Consider the following 18,271-nt stretch of genomic DNA (forward strand, 5'->3'; position numbering starts at 1 on the left):
ATCAAAACTCTGCCTTCAAGAGAGCACTTCTGAATTCCTTTTTTTTTAAAAAAAAAAAAAGGATCTTTCACTTGTTGATTTTCTACCATGAAAAAGACCATGATAATAAGGTAAAAAAGATTTTTAAAATTCTATATTCCAATAATGTTTCATTAAAATACAATCATATGTATCCTTTATAAAGTGATATATAGTATAATACAGTTTTTAAGAAGTTAAAATATGATTTTAAAAGATATATATCAAGTCCTTGAACAAAATGTAATCCATTATAACAGTGTTTCTAAGGGAAAAATATATTCAAATTAGATGTCACAGAGCTCCTTTTCCAAACAAAAGTAACCCAGAATAAGTGCAAGGAATGCCTGTATTTTGCAAAGGTTTATTTTAAAGATCATTTTAAAGATAAGTTGAGATGAAAATATAAAGTAAGGAAGAAATCTAGAGTAATAAAGATGTTTAAACAATATACCTCTTCCTCCTCCCCCTGGAAGCAAAGGTGAGAGTCTGAGTGGACCCTCCAACAAAGTTGGAGGGGAGAGAAAAGCTCTCATTTCAGGTGAAGGTCGACCCAATGGTGAGGGACCATATGGGGAATGCTCTGGAATAATTAAAACAGCATATTTAAATTCATAGTTTCAATTACCTACACTACAGATTAGAATCCCATTTCAACAATTACCTTCGGGTCATTCTATTGCCAATTTAAGTTTAATCCCTGTCTTAAATACTAATCATGCCTTGGGTTTTGCTGATATGGGATAGAATTAAATACTGAACCCTCTGTTTTTAAAGTCTATCTACCAAATGGATACTTCAGTCAATAAAAACATCATCTCCTTGGTAACTAATACACTTGAATAACCATACAATATTAAGCAAAGGACATCATATTTTATAGTAGTAAGAGGACTTGAGGGGCATGAAGTTTGTTTGGTTTTGTTTTGTTTTTAATGGCAGTATGTTTCCAGATATTTAAGCTGGTGAAGGTTGTAACATGGAAGGGCTCTGTTTAAATCAGGGCCAGCCCCAGATAGGCTGTGTTGGGCCATGAATTACTTGAGAAAAGCTCACATTTTGAAAAGTAGGAAAAAAAACCCCACAAAATACTCTGAAACATCAGAAATTACTTTTGATTCATCACCAGTGAAAATTCAGTTTACATAAAATAATTCATTAAATAAATCACTTTATCTAGAAACCATATAACTAAGAAGAGCCTTATCATTTTACAAACTTCACCATTCTCAAATAATGGTTATACTTCCAAAGATCAAAAATCAACAACATCAAAAAACAAACAAACTTAAATGCCACCAAAATAACACTTTTCAAAACATGTTAAATTTTATTATGTAGCTTATATAATATTCAAATATAGTTACAACAAAAGATCAAAGCATAATTTACCCTGAGACTTTTTTGCTTTAGATTCAGATAAAAATTCCTTCTGAATAATTCCCCCCACTCCAGATTTTGTTCCTATTTGAAATCCATAACAATCTTCTATTTTTTAATGTAGAAATACTTTCATTTTAATGAAACTGGACTCTCAAAAGTGATTTTTATAACTTTTCAACAGTTATTAAAAGGGGAATCTACCTATATAAAAATAAGTTTGTTTTCACTGCCCTAGAAGCTTAATTCCAATTCAACCAAAATTATTTGGAAAAATTTTAACTATTTGGAATAGTATGAGATCATAAAGATGCTAACTCATTAATGAATGGACAGAAATATTAAATACATCTTACAAAGAACTGTTTCTTTTAGGGATAATTAAAGAAATCAAAACTCATATTATTAAGGTTTTCCCAACTTTTTAATGAATACTTTTAAATAATTTAAAACCAGTTGTTTTAATCTTATTTTTATAATTCAAGCAAATTCCAAAGAATAGTTAATATATAAACAGTCACAATGCTATTCCATTTAAGCAATCCTTATTCATTCCCCAAAAAAATAACTAATGAGTACCTTACTATGTACAAAGCACTTTGCTTCTCAAGGAGCTCAAGGTACTAAACATACTTTATCTTACCAAATGCCACTGAGAAAAGGAGGCAGCCATTATTTACATTATTGCGAGAGAACAAAACTCAGAAAATTGGGAGACCATGAGAGAACTCAGATTAGAACCCTAGCTCCAAAATCTAAAATATTTATTAGCAGTGTTAATTCACACTAATATAAACTATATATGCAATATGTATAAAAATACATGCATTTTAAATGAGGGATTAAAAAAAAAAACTACCTCTGCCAAATGCTGTATTTGGAGCATCAAGTGCGTAAGGATCTTTTTCTAAAAGTTCAAATTTAAACTCTGTTTCAGTTAACCTGCAAATAAAGAACAAACATCTCTAAGTTACTCATCCAAGAGAAGCACCCACATTTCAAGAAACTGCCACTATTAAGTACAAGCTACTCTTCACTATCTCAATATCTACATAAGAGAAACAGATCCTTTAAAATTATTCTGACCAAAATACCTTTCCATATCCCCCACTATTTATTTTGGGGTAACAGGTTCCTTTTTGCCTAGTAATAGTGATGTTTTGTTGAGGCTTGGAATTGTTTTGTTTTGTTTCTTCAAAAACAGAGTATAAACAGTACTATATCACAGAATCCAAATTTTAGAAAGATCTTGAAGGGTCCTCCAAGGTCAACCAGTTCAAGTCTATTATTTTACAACTAAGGAAAGTGAAGCTAGCAGTTTAATTTGATTTATGCAAAATGAAAGTACCAGGATTAAAACACAGGGCTCCCAGCTCTGAGTCCCATATGCTTTCCATTCTAATGTTATCCATATGATTCCAATCATAACATAAAATTGGAATCTGATTAACTCATCCCACTATTTTACTCCTAAATTTTTTTATCTGAAAAATATGACATTTTAAAAGAATCTTATTTCTAGTTCTTGACCATCAGATCTGAAATGATACATTTAATCATTCAGTTTTCATTTGTGAGTAGAAAAGACAAGAAGACTAAAACTAATACTGGATAATGTTAATAGTACATTCTGTCAAGAAATTATAACACTATGGGAAGACTTTCACAATCTTCATAGAAAAGTGTTTACTCTTCCCTTCGATTGTACACTGTACCCTTTTATCCTCCTATTCATTTTGTTATTGTAAAGCAATGCCACCCAATGCAATAAAACCAGGGAAAAAGAGAAATAATAAACATTCTATCCACTTATTCATTAAAAGATGCTAATACTCTGAGAAGTACTGTATCAGAGAGATTCATCCTGTCTATCTCCATCTCTGGTAATCTCCTGCTACCTACACTGGTTTAAAAAAAAAATTTTTTTTAAAGTTACTTTTTACAAAAGAATCTGTGAAAAGTTTCCTTCTGTTAGAGTAACCTCTCCAAGGCAAGTGTTTCAAACAAAAATCTAGTAACTCCTAGTAAAACTAATAGATACTTTACCACTAGATATGTTGGGTTCACTGAAAGCTTTCTTGTTTATCCTTATAAACTTTATCCTTATAAAGTTATCCTTATAACTAATTACTAAAATAACAACTAAGAATAAAAGTCATAACTAAAGTTTTTAAAGTATTCCCACTAAGATACTTACTTTTGTCTGTTGTGAGCATTTTCTTTCCTTAAATCATTGAGGTTTCTTTCAGTAGTTCGAGCTGCCAACTTAAGGAAAATAATATATCTTTAAAAACATTTATGAAAACTTAAAATGAAAGATAAGCATACATATCTCAATAATGGCATACAAATATCCCAGTCACTTAAGTAACTAAGTATCCATTTCAGTAAACTCAATGTAAAAAAATTCTAATTCAGAAAATTATTTTAAAAGGGAATGAGTTTCATATAACCAGAAGACATGAGCCTAAGGCTGCAGTTTAATCATATACTTGCAAGAAATGCTTTTAGCTAGATGTGAAGTCAAGGATTAGCATTATTTGGTGTTGTAAATATCCAAATAAAATGACAAGAGCAATGTAACAGGACCCAAGCTTAGGAATTGAGACTCAGGATCATTATGCATGGCTGCATTGGCTATGGAACAAAGTAACCGTCTCTGGAAAGAAATCACTATAATTCTGTGAACCTATAAAGGTCTAAAACAGTTTCAGAGCTGGTAAAGGCCATTTTTTTTAATGGCTGAATATAATCAAAGCATGCTGTGTGTTTATTAAGTGCACAGCACCGTATAGATACATTCCTTTAGTCTTTTACATTTGCTTAGAGACACTTTCATTTAATAAAAATCAGAGTATATATGTTTTAGAAAAAAAAGCTTACACTTATACCAAGAACATGCAATATACCCAAATAGTTGTGGGCAAAATTAAGCTTGTATAGAATACTGCATGTTTCCCAGTTATTCTGTGGACTCTCCAGATTACAAGCAACAGGGTGTAGAACATCAGACCTGCCAGATTAATGCAATCCACTAGAGCAAATGTAACGATCACAAAAAGGTAGGTAAATTAACGCAGTCTGTAACTTTTTACAAGTAAAAAGAACTATATTATCAAACGTGTTCCCTTAAAATGGTGAACTGCACCTGAGAATTGACTTTAACTGGGCAAATATTCACCAAAAATGTAGCTTAACCACATTTTAGCACTCAATATCAAAAAAATTCTATGTGTAAATCTTTTTCTGATATATAATTATATAATCAATTTTGTACTAACAAAAAAGAATACTACACCATAACAATTTTAGTTAACAAAATACCAATTCATTTCACTTTTAATAATGCAGAACTAAAATCATTTCTAAATGTTGTCTATAGTGTAACATATTTACTATTAAGCATATGGCAAAAAAAATGCATAGTTAAGTCAAAAGTAAGTTCTACTCTGATTATAGTATCGTATATATTAAAGATATACCTACAACAGAGAAATACAAAAATAAACTGATGGCAATGATTCATACTTGAAAAGTTTATACCCAAAGGTCAGCAAAAACTGTAATTACAGTGAATAACTGCACTGTATTCCAAAACATTCGTATTCAGATATTAAATATGTACAATATGCAAAAAAGATTCTATTAGGAACAGGTGTTATGGAAAATGAAACAGTCCCTATAAGCTTAAATCTGTGGTAAGGACAAATATAAATGACCATAGTACCTGCCACAGGATACAAAAAAGCAAAGTACTATGACAGTTTGAAGGAAGAAAAGATTAAATCTAACAGGATGGAGCAAAGAAATGCTCAATAGAGAAAGTAACATCTGAAATTACGAAATTATTTATAACAGTAAAATAATGGAAACAAACTAAAAGTTTATAAAATGAGAAAGGTTTATATAAATTATAAAACATTCATAAAAATATCTATGATACATTAAGGAAGCAGGGTATAAAACGTTAATATATGATTTTGTTTTCTTAAACATATATATATATGCTTTATGTCTAAATGTATCAAAAAAGTATGGAATAAATTAAAGTAATACTGCTGATTACTTCTTCGTACTTTTCTACATGGTATGAACTTTTGTTCAATAAGTATATATTATTTTTATAAAATCTGAAAAATATCTTTTCAATTTGAGACATGAAGGGCATATTTTCTGCATGTTTTAATTTAAAATCAATGTCATTATTTACTAAACAAGAGATTCAATGTATTGAAAAGAAAAAGTACAAGACTTATGAATCTGAAAGGTCAATTTTTCAATTTCCAATCTTCCCTCTCTAATCATGTGACCTTGGGCTATTTCCTCACCAGTAAGACCTGAACAATAATACCTATTTTACAGAGTTTCAGTGTGGATTGAATGAGTAATATATGTAAAATGCCTTTAAGTGCAGTGCCTAGAACATAAGAGATATTAATTAACATCAGTTCCTCTCCATCTTGAAAAAGTAATTTGCATCTGAGTATTTAGAAACTGGTGAGAGGGCTTCCCCGGTGGCGCAGTGGCTGAGAATCCGCCAATGCAGGGGACACAGGTTCGATCCCTGGCCCGGGAAGATCCCACATACCACAGAGCAACTAAGCTCGTGTGCCACAACTACTGAGCCTGTGCTCTAGAGCCCGTGAGCCACAACTACTGAGCCTGCGTGCCGCAACTACTGAAGCCCATGCACCTAGAGCCCGTGCTCCACAATGAGAGAAGCCACTGCAATGAGAAGCCCGCGCACCGCAATGAAGAGCAGCCCCCGCTCGCCGCAACTAGAGAAAGCCTGTGTGCAGCAGTGAAGACCCAACACAGCCAAAAATAAATAAATAAATAAATAAAATTTTTTTTAAAAAGGTGAGGAGTGGTGAAGAAGACTAAATTCATTTCCAAGCCCAGCTTATTAATTCAAAAACAAATCTTCACTTGACCACTCAATACAGAAGCATACAAAAATCTCAAAATTGGGAAGGACCTTGATATTCAACACATATAATCTCTCACTGTAAGTTGAAATCTCCATTCCAAGAAACATCCATGCCTAAAAACAAAAATACCTTCCAAGCTTCAGTATAACAACAGTGATAATTTAACAGTTAATATCTACTGAGTGCTTACTATATGTCAGGTACCTGGCTAACAGAATTATCTTATTTAACCATCACAATAACTCTATGAAATAGGTACTAATGATATCCCTGTCTTTAGGTAAGGAAACTGGTGGTAGACGATAGAGTCAGAATATCAACCAAGACAGGTTGACTCCAGACCCCATATTCACCCACTGTGCAAACTGCTTCCCCTTGAAGACTGCAAGGGACAAGTCTTCCAAAGGCCAGCTATTAACAATAGTTCTTCATTTTAGAGGGATCATCCTGATCACTAGTCAAAAACTACATGCTTATCACTTCCTCATACAGTTCCTCTGGAGCACTGACATGTCATTTCTCATGATGGTCTTTTTCCTAATGTGTAACAAGTAATTCAACAATGAGAATCAGACACCTGAACTGTATAACTTTTAGAATTAGGAGGGGCTCTAGATTATTACTGAGTACAGTCCCATTGTTTTACAGATGAGTAAACAGGCCCAGAGAATTTTAAGTAATTTGTCCACAAGTAATTAGTTGACAATCCAGTGCCTGAAACAAGTCCATGAACACTACCTCACCTCCCTCAAAGAGTATAAGCTCCTTGCAAAGAAGCAATGTGCTGAAAGCGGAGAAGGAAAGGTCACATTTTGTGCATAACTGTATCATAACAAAGTATGTTCATAAGGAACATAATTTCACTACTGGTGAAATTAAAAGAAACTGATTTCTTTAAACACCACCTTTTTTCTCAGTTTTAAAAGTGTACTTTTTACACTGCTCATTTAAATTAGGAAAAAGAACAATTTGATGAAAAAGCCTAAGAAAATTTAATACTTACCCAATTATCATGTGCTTTTTTCTCATGAGAAATAATCTGAAAAAGAAAGTCATTAAAATAGTACTGACAACAATTTTTTTCAGTAAAAAACATTCACACCTACCACTATGATTTAGTACGCAACTCATAAACTCAAAAATAACTCAAGCATCTCTAAAAAGTCAGCAAGTAACATTTTAAAGCAAATTTTCATATACATATGATCTACTCTATTATACTTTTAAACAAAAACTGAATGTAAAGACAACTAAAATTTTTGTCTAGTAACATTTCTATTTTACATAATTATCAACTACAATAGGAGGTGCCAATTAAGAGACAACTAGCCAGACTAAACAAAGGCCCCAATGCTGATATATGTTTATTTATTTATGCAACCCAAATTCCCAAATCAGCATCAGTTCACATGGCAACTTTAAACAATATCTTTTGTTCCAGAATCTCTGCCTACCTAGAAATGTTCCACAGCCATGTGCAAAACCTTAAGAGAGTAACTATACTCCTGCATCAAAACAGATACCAATTCAAACAAATCACAACTGTTTTAAGTCACACACACACACACACACACATGCATGCACATACCTACCTGTCCTTGATAAGAATGAATGGTTCTCTCCAATTCTTCTTCTAGATCTTTGGCTCGCTTTCTATAAAGAACAAATAATCATTCTACTATTAACATATACTAAGAAATTATAGAACACACTATCTCTACTGAAAATATTAATTAAAACACCTAGAGTGCTTTGTTTCATTTAACTCTAGAACTCCACATGTTAATTACCTTTACGAGGTTCTAAAGTATATTTTTTCCTGATATAATTTCAACATTAATTAAGCTTTAGGAGTACTACTACTTGGGTTTACCTAAATCAAGATCATGAAAAGATTAGATGGTATACTGGCTTATTTTTATTTTTAAGAAGCATAGTATTGGGAGATTTATTCAGACTTCATATAATCTTAATAGAACTCTAGGAAATTAATGATCTATAAGAAATAAATTGTTATTTATTACCTTTATAAGACTAAAAAGACAATTGCTTCTTTTGGATAAAATTCAAGCTTACTCTTCCCAATGTAAAATGAAGTATCACAACTATTTGGAATACTGTTGAATCTTGCCACTTATTTTCTCTGGGTTTTTATTATATCTATTATTTTACCTTAGCTCAGTGAGGATTGAGCTAAGGTAAAAACTAGACGTACGGTCTTATAAACACTTCTTCATAACTTTAATTAAGGCTTACTCTCCTTTTGGTGGCATACTTCTCAAATTGATTAACATTATATACATTCTTCCCCATGTGAACCAAAGAGGAAAGACCTTAAAATTAATCACATTCATAAAGTTCTTAACATTAACATAAAATAGGATCGCTCATATTCAAATCCAACTAACGTGAGAGATTTAAAATCGCACACACTGAAAGTGCGATTCCTTTCTATATTTTCTGTGTAATTACATAATAGCAAGACATCTAAGGGAAAAATAATGAATCAAAAATATGTGGGGTTTTTTTGGTTGCTTTATTATTTTTTCTGGTATTGGGCTTTTGGATACTCTTCCCACCTCAAAAGAAAGGGGTAAAATATATTCAATACCTATAGGTCTCCAGCTCTTCAGCTGCATGGCTGATCTTTTCATCTGCTTTGGAAAGTTTCTCTTCTTTCTCTAACCGGTAGTTTTCCTCTGCTGTTAACTTCCTTAAAACAAAAAGTGTTTTATTTCTTTTACTATATGTCATAAAATAATCAATAATCAATTACTGCTTCCCATAAAGCAATCTGCAAATACCAGTAAAAACATCACATGCAAGAAAAAAATGTACCTGAGTGTGGAATTTAATATTATAAACTCAAATTGTAAAGCATCTTGTCTAATACAGTACTAGTAATACAGAAGTTTCAAGAGTTTTCTATAAGAATTTATCACAGAAATAAGATTATCAAAGGTAAATATTAATAAAAAATATTATGACTATATTATTTACCAAGCTTTCTAGTATAAAGTATTACATTTATTAGACAAGAAGTCACCAACTAATGAACTATGTTTCAATAATTTTTAAATTGATTGTTAGTTGTTAAAATAGTGATTGGGCTTCCAGGCCAGGACACACGCACATGCACACACACACACACACACACACACACACACACACACACAAATGAACCCAAAGTAAATAAAATTTAGTGTCCAACTTACTACTTCTACTTAACCATAATAGCTAATTTAATGAGCCCTTGAGCATGTGCCAGAAACTCTTCTTTCACCTCTATATATATTATCTTATTTAATTATCACAATAGCTCTATAAGAAGGGTACTGTTGGGCTTCCCTGGTGGCGCAGTGGTTGAGAGTCCACCTGCCGATGGAGGGGACACGGGTTCGTGCCCCGGTCCGGGAAGATCCCACATGCCGCGGAGTGGCTGGGCCCGTGAGCCATGGCCGCTGAGCCTGCGCGTCCGGGGCCTGTGCTCCGCAACAGGAGAGGCCACAACAGTGAGAGGCCCGCATACCGCAAAAAAAAAAAAAAAAAAGAAGGGTACTGTTTACAAAAAGAAAAATGAAGCCCAGAGAAACTAAATAACTAGACCAAGGCATACAGTCAGCAGTTAGTGACTCCATTATACTACATCACCCATGTTGTTTCATACAGTATCATTAATAACACTGGTCCCTCAAGATATACTTGTTGAAGGCCACAGGAAAACATATTTGGAGTCCTACCTATGGATGCCTCACCTTTTTCATGAGCTTTGGGGAAGAACATGACAAACCACTGAAGAAATTCTACATGTCAACAATAAATGTTTTATATTCCACATACTACATTACCTATTGCTTAGGAAGCACTCCCCAACTCAATCGTTTCACAGGTGTTATAAGAAAATAAGTCATCTCCTTAGGAAAAGCATTAAAGTGTAGTGGGCTTGGAGATGGAAGAGAGGTGTGTTCTTACTGTATAGACTGTATGATTTAAAATGGCCAGAAATTTATGACACCCCTCCAATTGAAAGGTAAACTCTATGAACCCTCCTCTTGAATTTGGGTAGGCTTATAAAGGATGGAAATTGAGAACTGAAAACATTTCAAACTAATAAATGAAATCGCAATGTGAATAACAAACAGGCATACAGCTAGGATTTCTGCTCAGCTTCCCATCCTTGCTTTGAGTATCTACAGAGAATACTTCTTTTCTTTGAAAGTTTAAACATCACTCATTAAATTTCCATAATCAAACATATATTTTTTTGTTCAGAAGATACACTCAAAAGTATTCCTTTCACCTCAAATAATCCGTTATGTCCAAAATTTACTCACAGTATCTTTCATCCTAACCTAAAAAGAAGGACTCATTCCTAGGTTTACTGACAGAAACCATGAGGCTACCCTCATTGTAGCCCTTCCATTTTGTCAAGTTTATTTCTCTTTTATGCCTGGAGCAGTCCCCAATGGCCCAGAAGTCCATGATGAATAGAAAGGTTGTAAATTCTGAACTGAATCCAAAGCATGATTGAAGTACACAGCTTGGTAGTCAAAGAGCCTAACAAATCACCTAGCATCCTGATGTCAGTGAAGTTTTAATATTCTCTACCAGTTTCCGAACACATACAATAGAATCTCATTATTCTCGCTAGTTATGGTCTATAAAGTCACCACAAATCCTAAATTAGCAAATACTACTCCTAGGGGAAATACAGGGTTAGATTCCTATGAGCTCTGATCACAGCACTTTTATCATTAATACATAACCCTGTTGTATGTGTTTCTGGTTAAAGACACCTTATTTAATATATACTGCTGATTCATAACAAGGAACTCATGGCCCACAGCATTATAACTCATGCCTGAACAAAGTTTATCTGCACATGTATTTTCTCTAGAAGGCGCACCCCTGCCTTCCTGCACTTAGCAACGCTAGACAGCACTTCAGTACTACACTTGGGGGCCATTTTAAACAGCTAAATCACCAAAAAAATAAAAAATTAAGATGTGGCCCTAAATAAAGAACACTTGTTTACAGAATGAGAGCTGAAACAAGAAGGCAGAGTTCTTGTTCGACCTCAACTGGGAACATGCACACTGGGCAATTCAAATTTTCTGCCATTCTGTGCAAGTTTGCAAATGACCACTAAAGCTTTGCAAGTACTGATTTTTTTAAGATATTTTTATATACGTGTTTATTTATATTTATTTATTTTTGGCTGTGCTGGGTCTTCATTGCTGCGCGTGGGCTTTCTCTAGTTGTGGCGAGTGGGAGCTACTCTTTTGTTGTGGTGCACGGGCTTCTCACTGCGGTGGCTTCTCTTGTTGCAGAGCATGGGCTCTAGGCATGTAGGCTTCAGTAGATGCAGCAAGCGGGCTCAGCAGTTGTGGCTCGCGGGCTCTAGAGCACAGGCTCAGTAGTTGTGACGCACGGGCATAGTTGCTCCACGGCATGTGGGATCTTCCCGGCCCAGGGCTTGAACCCGTGTGCCCAGCACTGGCAGGAGGATTCTAACCGCTGTGCCACCAGGGAAGTCCCACTAGTATTGATTTGGGGTTACAAATAAATTTTCACAAGTAGGTGAATTTACAAATACAGAATCCTCGAATAATGAGGATCAACTGTAAAAACTTGCATTAAGTTATAAAGAGGCTTGAAAGTCTGTTACATTTTATTTCCTTTAATGACAAAAAAAATGTGATATAGTGTTATTTGGAAATCTGGTGTCTCCAGATATTTTATTTCCTTTAATGATGAAAAACATGTGATATAGTAGTATTTGAAAATCTGGTGTCTCCAGATAGATATCTCAAGGGTCTTCTGTGTATCTATGCATTCAAGCATCAGCATACATACACATACATACACATACACACACACACACACACACACACACACACACAAACACAATCTTTCACTACAGTATATAAAAGCACTAAACATATTTATTCATATATTCAACAAATACTTATTGAATAACTACCATGTGCATAGTTTCAGGCACTGGGAATACAGACGAGAAGAGAATGAAGTAATTATCTCATGGAGTTTACATTTAATGTGGGTAAGATTTTTTTTAAAAAAAGATAATCAATCATCAGAGGATAATGAAGAAAAATAAAGCAAGATACAAGATAAAGGGATAGGAAGGGGCAGGTATTATTTTAGTTACAGTAGCCAGGGAAAGATTCTTTGAGGTAACACTTGAACCTAGACTCAAGTGAAATGAAGGATTGAACCTTACACAGGGGAATAACCACTCCAGGCAGAAGGAGCAAGTGCAAAAGGCCCTGAGCTACAGATGTGCTTGGCATGCTAAAGATCATCAAAAAGGCCAGCATGGCTGGAAGATAGTGAGGGAAAAAGAAAATGAATAAGCTAAAATTAAAGAGGTAGCAACAGGCCAGATCTTATAGGGTCTTGGAGGCCATGATAAAAGCTGTGGATTAAATTCTGAGTGTGATGTGCAGGCACTTGGAATTTCCAAGCAAGAGGGTGACAATACCCATAATTTATGTTTTAGAGGGCTATGCTACTGAAAACACATGCAGGAAGTTAAGAGTGGAAAGATGGAGACTACTCATGAGGCTACTGCAATAAACCAGGTACTAACAGATGATGGCTGGGATCAGAATAGCAGTGTGGAAGGTGGTGGAAAGTGGTCAGATTCAAGACATAGGAAAGCTGACAGAATCTGACAATTGACTGAATGAAAGAGAGAAGGCAAGGATGGCTTAAGCACCTGCTCTGAACAATTCAGCAAATAACACTGCCTTTTACTGAGACAAGGAACACTGGGCTGCAGCAATTTACACAGGAGAGAGGAATCAGTTTTATATATATCCGAGATGGAATTAATGGATAGTTCAATTAGTAAGATGTCCACCCAGATTCCCAGACCTAGCTTGCAATATTGGGAAGTTTAATTAGCAATAATTTGCTGACTACTTATTAGAAGTTAAAGAGGATTTTGTGAACCAGCCTGGAAAGTCTACTATCATTTATATTTTCTTCCTTGAAGAAAAATGTGTCAAAATCAAATAACTTTCTTAAAAATAAATTGATGAAAAGCAACCCAGTCATAAACTGAGAACTGTGAATAAGCCACATGCATATGCAACATTTTTAAGCTACTTTACTTCCCACTCAGTGGAGTTACCAACATAATTTTTATTACCTGTGAAGTGTCATTTCATTTTCTTGATACAGTTCAGTCATCACTTTAAGTTTCTGCTGAAGCTTTTGAGTCTCACTTTCAAACTGTGTATTTTCTGACTGTAAAGATGCTTGTTCAGTCTGGAGGTTTTTAATACACTCTACAGAAAAAGTTTTTAAATCACAATTAAAGGAGCAAATATTCTAAGTTGCACAGTAACATTTCATAAAAATAAAAATTACCAAAAGTAATTAATAAACTAAATTCTTTGCAACAGAAAATTTATAAGGTATTTTATTCACCTAAATACCTTTTAACATTTTAAAGAGCTATATAAATTATTATAAATTTTTTTATTATTTAAAGATTTACTTTAAAAAAAAATTTCCTAAAACCTTCAATATTCTAATTCTAGCATCTAATTTTCAGTTTAGGAGACAAAAGCCACTAAAATTCTCAAAATTTTGGTGATGAGGGTTTTGAAGGCAAATAGTTCAATATTTTCCATGAAACTACTTCCACATGATGAATAATGCATGTTTTTTATCTAGTAAAAACTTTATCCATTAATACTTAACTTCAACTCAGCCTCTTTTTAAGCCAAAATTTTGATATGTGTTATAAATCAAGCCAGAAATTTGGATCTTCTGATAACAAATGCTCTAAAGTCTTGCTAGTTTAAACCATATCAAGACTGGAAAGAAAAATACCAATTTTAGCTTTGTTTCAACCTAAAAGAATTATCTATGGAACTAAAATTAACAATTCTAATTAATTATGAATATTTTATAATTAGTGCAACCACTGTTTTTAAAACCTTATTACTCTTCCAACATAACTTAACTCCTCTAAGACTGAGGTGATATCTCCCCAAAAGTGTGTACGAATCACCACTATACCATATATCTTAAAACAAGGCAAAACACTCTGCCTAAAGAGGGCAGTTTCAAAATCATAACAACAAGCATTAAAATTTTATTTACATGTAATAGTATATAATTATTCTAAAACATCTATTAATTAAAAGTACACACCAAAATGATAGTTTAAGTAAATACCTTAACATTGAATGATTAAATGTGCAAGAAATTGTTCACCTCTGTTTTTCCACAGAAATTTTTAAATCTATATCAGTTAAAAAGTCTGTTGAGCTACGCTTTAAGCCATTGCCACTGTTAAGTCTTAACAATTCTTAACAAGCCACTGTTAAGTCATTTAACTGAAATTAATGTTGGATATTATCTCTATTAAAATTGGATCATCCCTACTTTTTTTTAAAAAAATTACACCAACAGTTAAATCTTCATTATATTTTTGTACTTCTACCTTAACTATTTTGTTTCAAATCCTCTGTATCTTAAAAGAGGACTGTAAATGATTACTGAAAAAGGTAAGATCAGAGGAGAAACAGTTTAGAAGAAAACTTTCCTGTTATGAATAGAAGATCAATTATAGAAATTTATCTTTCATGACCCATTAAAAAAAAGAAAGATTTGGAAGAAGCATACAAATACAAAGTCTCCAAATACTACCTTTAGAAAATAATAATTTGCCAAGAAATTTTATTAAGTCATGGGGTAACTGATGAGCAAATTCCTTGCTTTTCTAGCACTTACTACAGCTCCTCACTGAGAGCCTGTTAATGTATTAAAATATGGCTTCCTTGAAAGTAGGCTCCAGATCTTTTCCTCCTGTAACTCTCCCATGGCTTTTAGCACTATGCTTTACATATAGCAAAACGTTATTTTTAAGTTAATATTAATGTTTTTCAAAATTCAAAAATAATCCAACTACCAGTATCGTGTGAATAGGGCAATGATAATTTTTTAAATAATCTGTATCTCTGGTGGTTCTACCTTTTCAAAAAGTGTCTTATTATAAATACAGTTCACTTATTTTAGAAATTATTGAAAATACAGATAAGTACAAAGAAAATAGAAATCTGTCCCATATTCAAAGAGAATCATGGTTGACATTTGAGAATGTCCTTCCATTATTTTTTTATGCTAACAGTTACGGTGAATTTTTTTTTTTTTTTTTTTTTTACAAAATGGAATGTTACTTATATCAACTTAAAAAAATTTCGAACATAACTAACTGTATTTGTTTACTTTAGGGAAAAAACACTATCAGCAAAATAAATAAAAATCTTTTCAATAAAAAATACTTCAGTTCTACAGGTCTAACATCATTCCTGTATGTGCTAATATAGTATGCATGCACATTAAAGGAAAAAACTATTCTGTAAAAAGTTCTGTAAAATACAGCAGTACCACTACTAAAAATCAATTTTGCAATTAACAAAGATTTTTTTTAAACATCTCTGAGTATAACTGCTTTACAATGTTGTTAGTTTCTGCTGTATAACAAAGTGAATCATCTATACGTATATATACATCCCCATATCCCCTCTCTCTTGCACCGCCCTCCCACCCTTCCTATCCCACCCCTCTATTAATATTTTTAATTTGCTACTTTTTAACAACTAAAACCATACCACGCGTGTGACACTGAAATTCAAAGGTAAGTAGTTTACATGTTTTTTAAAATAATGCCATTAATTTTATATAAATATGGAGAAAATGATATGGCTTTACCAACAACAAAACCTCATGACTAACTTTTCAGATAACCGACAAAAGTAAAAGTAAAAAAAAAATCAAATTGTATCGCCCCATAATTGATTCAATTAATGTACCATTCTCTATAAGATGTATTTATTTAGAAAAACTTTATAAGTATGTAGATTACCTACCTGTAAGCTCTTCTTTTGTTTTATCAGCTTCGGATAATTGAGCGTAAATTTGGTTTCTTTCTCCTTCTAGGGTTTTTAAAGAAGCTCTTAACTTCAAAGAATGGGAGAAGGAGAAGGAAGAAAAGCAACATTAATCAATTATACCAAAAAAACAAAACAATCTCAATACACCATCCCAATCCCTTGAAGCTCTTTTACACTCTGATGAAATTATTGCCTAGACTACACAAACCAACAATGTAGCTTCCATCCTGGAAAGTTAGCAAAGTCATCAATAGCTGTAAATCTCCAAAAAGGAACAGAGAAGATCAGGGACAGATGCTTGAATAGTGGCTATCTGCTTTCAGCACATAAGATTTTTTTTTCGTTTTTTGTATTTTTGTGGGTTTTTTTCCCCTGCAGTAGAAGCTTTGGAGTCTTAATGACTGGACCGCCAGGGAAGTCCCAGCACATAAGTGTTGATTAAAGCAACCTTCAAACTACATTACCAAGACTTCACATAGACCAATAAAGATCAGGATACCACTACTAGGATGAAAAAGTTTAGGGATAAACCACAAGAAAATGAATCTAATACCTACTTCTCAAAATAAGATATTAGGCAATAGAGGATCAGAAAATACTGAGACCAGAGGATGAAGAATGCACAAAGAGGGAAGTATGGGAGAATATATAGTAAACATTCTTAATATATTCCTTATCCAAAGAAATGAGTGTATACCTTGAAAAATTTTATGATAAATTCTAAAAATTAACAATATGAATTTTATAATAACAATAGTTACTATAAAAAAGAAAAAAGCAATTGAAGAAAATTCTGATCACTTCTAAAAATTCTATCACTTCATGGTAACTATAAAATGGACTTTTAAAAGTTACTAGGACATATGCATGTTTATTTCTTTGTCTATATTCTTTACATTTCTGTAGTAATGCAAACCTTAGCAGCATGAATCAGTTTCTTCAAAGCTCCTTTTGGTTGATTATCTATAGTGAAAAACAAAAACATAATAATAAATTGAGAAAACAGTGCAATGCCACAACAGACATTCAAATGATTTCATTAGTTCACTCAACTAGAGCCTTATAATCCCTCTTCTTGCTACAATAAAGAATTTAATATAAGGCAGAACAGCCTCGAACCTGCTCCCAGGAAGCTAAACTAAAAAAGCACTGGAAGTACCATAGTATCATCTAACAAGGTTCTTCACCACTAACTCCAAGAACAGAGTTATAACAGGGATTTGGTATTCACCTAAATCCAGCCCACCGTCTCAATTATTCTTAGAATCCTTCAGCATACAAAATATGAGTGGAATTGTACTCCAAATTAAAATAACATTAAAAAGCATGAGTTTTCTCATTAGAAAAAGAATTGTTTCTTACAAGATAAAGCAGAAGTGAAAAAGTATAAACAGAACTATACGTATTTACTTTGAAATGTACTTTTCTTCCAACACATTAATGCTATCATCAAAGAAAATCTTTTTAAAAATCACACCTTCTCCTTAATATTTGTTAATTATACAGGGGATGGAGGGAGAGAAATGAGAAAGGGCACAAAAGTCAGAAGAACTATCATTGGGGGAAACTGGATGAAGATACATGAGACTTCTCTGTACTGCTTTTACAACTTTCTGTGAGTCTATAATTATGTCAAAACAAAATGTTCTTTTTTTAAGTCAAAGGAATTGGTTTGAAAATACACTAAGTGGCTACAGTGAACCTAACTTTTGCTGAGTTTCCAGACTGCAACCGGCAATGGCAATAAGAATTTGAGATGGCCAAGACTAAAGTACTGTAAACATCTGAACCATCTAAAAAAAGAGGTATCCTGAGGCATTCATTTATATAACACTCGTTTTTCAAACTACTCACCCAGCCATTTGATCAGTTTACAGTACAGGGAAAAACAGGCATGGAAATGATTATGACGCAATGTGAAGAGTGCTGTATGTACAACATATAAAAAGAACAGAGAGGAAGAAGACTGAAGGTCTATCTGAGGGGCTGAAAAAAGATTTACTCAAA

At 33.1% G+C, this 18,271-nt stretch overlaps 1 protein-coding gene across 9 annotated transcripts in view; it reads right to left on the bottom strand.

Moving 5' to 3' along the window:
• The window catches only part of MIA2 (MIA SH3 domain ER export factor 2), a 113,430-nt gene that overhangs the window by 27,078 nt on the left and 68,081 nt on the right, over nucleotides 1-18,271 (bottom strand). For 6 of the 9 annotated variants that reach the window (XM_065871364.1, XM_065871365.1, XM_065871372.1 and 3 more), the window contains 9 exons: nucleotides 17,181-17,227; nucleotides 16,241-16,331; nucleotides 13,507-13,645; nucleotides 8,941-9,042; nucleotides 7,922-7,982; nucleotides 7,333-7,368; nucleotides 3,596-3,663; nucleotides 2,258-2,340; nucleotides 473-601 (listed from right to left, as the gene is read on the bottom strand). In XM_065871364.1, the coding sequence (XP_065727436.1) occupies nucleotides 473-601; nucleotides 2,258-2,340; nucleotides 3,596-3,663; nucleotides 7,333-7,368; nucleotides 7,922-7,982; nucleotides 8,941-9,042; nucleotides 13,507-13,645; nucleotides 16,241-16,331; nucleotides 17,181-17,227 (756 nt within the window). The remainder of the gene's footprint in view (nucleotides 1-472; nucleotides 602-2,257; nucleotides 2,341-3,595; nucleotides 3,664-7,332; nucleotides 7,369-7,921; nucleotides 7,983-8,940; nucleotides 9,043-13,506; nucleotides 13,646-16,240; nucleotides 16,332-17,180; nucleotides 17,228-18,271) is intronic. The other 3 variants (XM_065871373.1, XM_065871369.1, XM_065871368.1) reach the window with 1 other exon arrangement.

The sequence above is a fragment of the Phocoena phocoena genome, chromosome 2 (genome assembly GCF_963924675.1).
Source record: "Phocoena phocoena chromosome 2, mPhoPho1.1, whole genome shotgun sequence".
Taxonomy (NCBI): domain Eukaryota; kingdom Metazoa; phylum Chordata; class Mammalia; order Artiodactyla; family Phocoenidae; genus Phocoena; species Phocoena phocoena.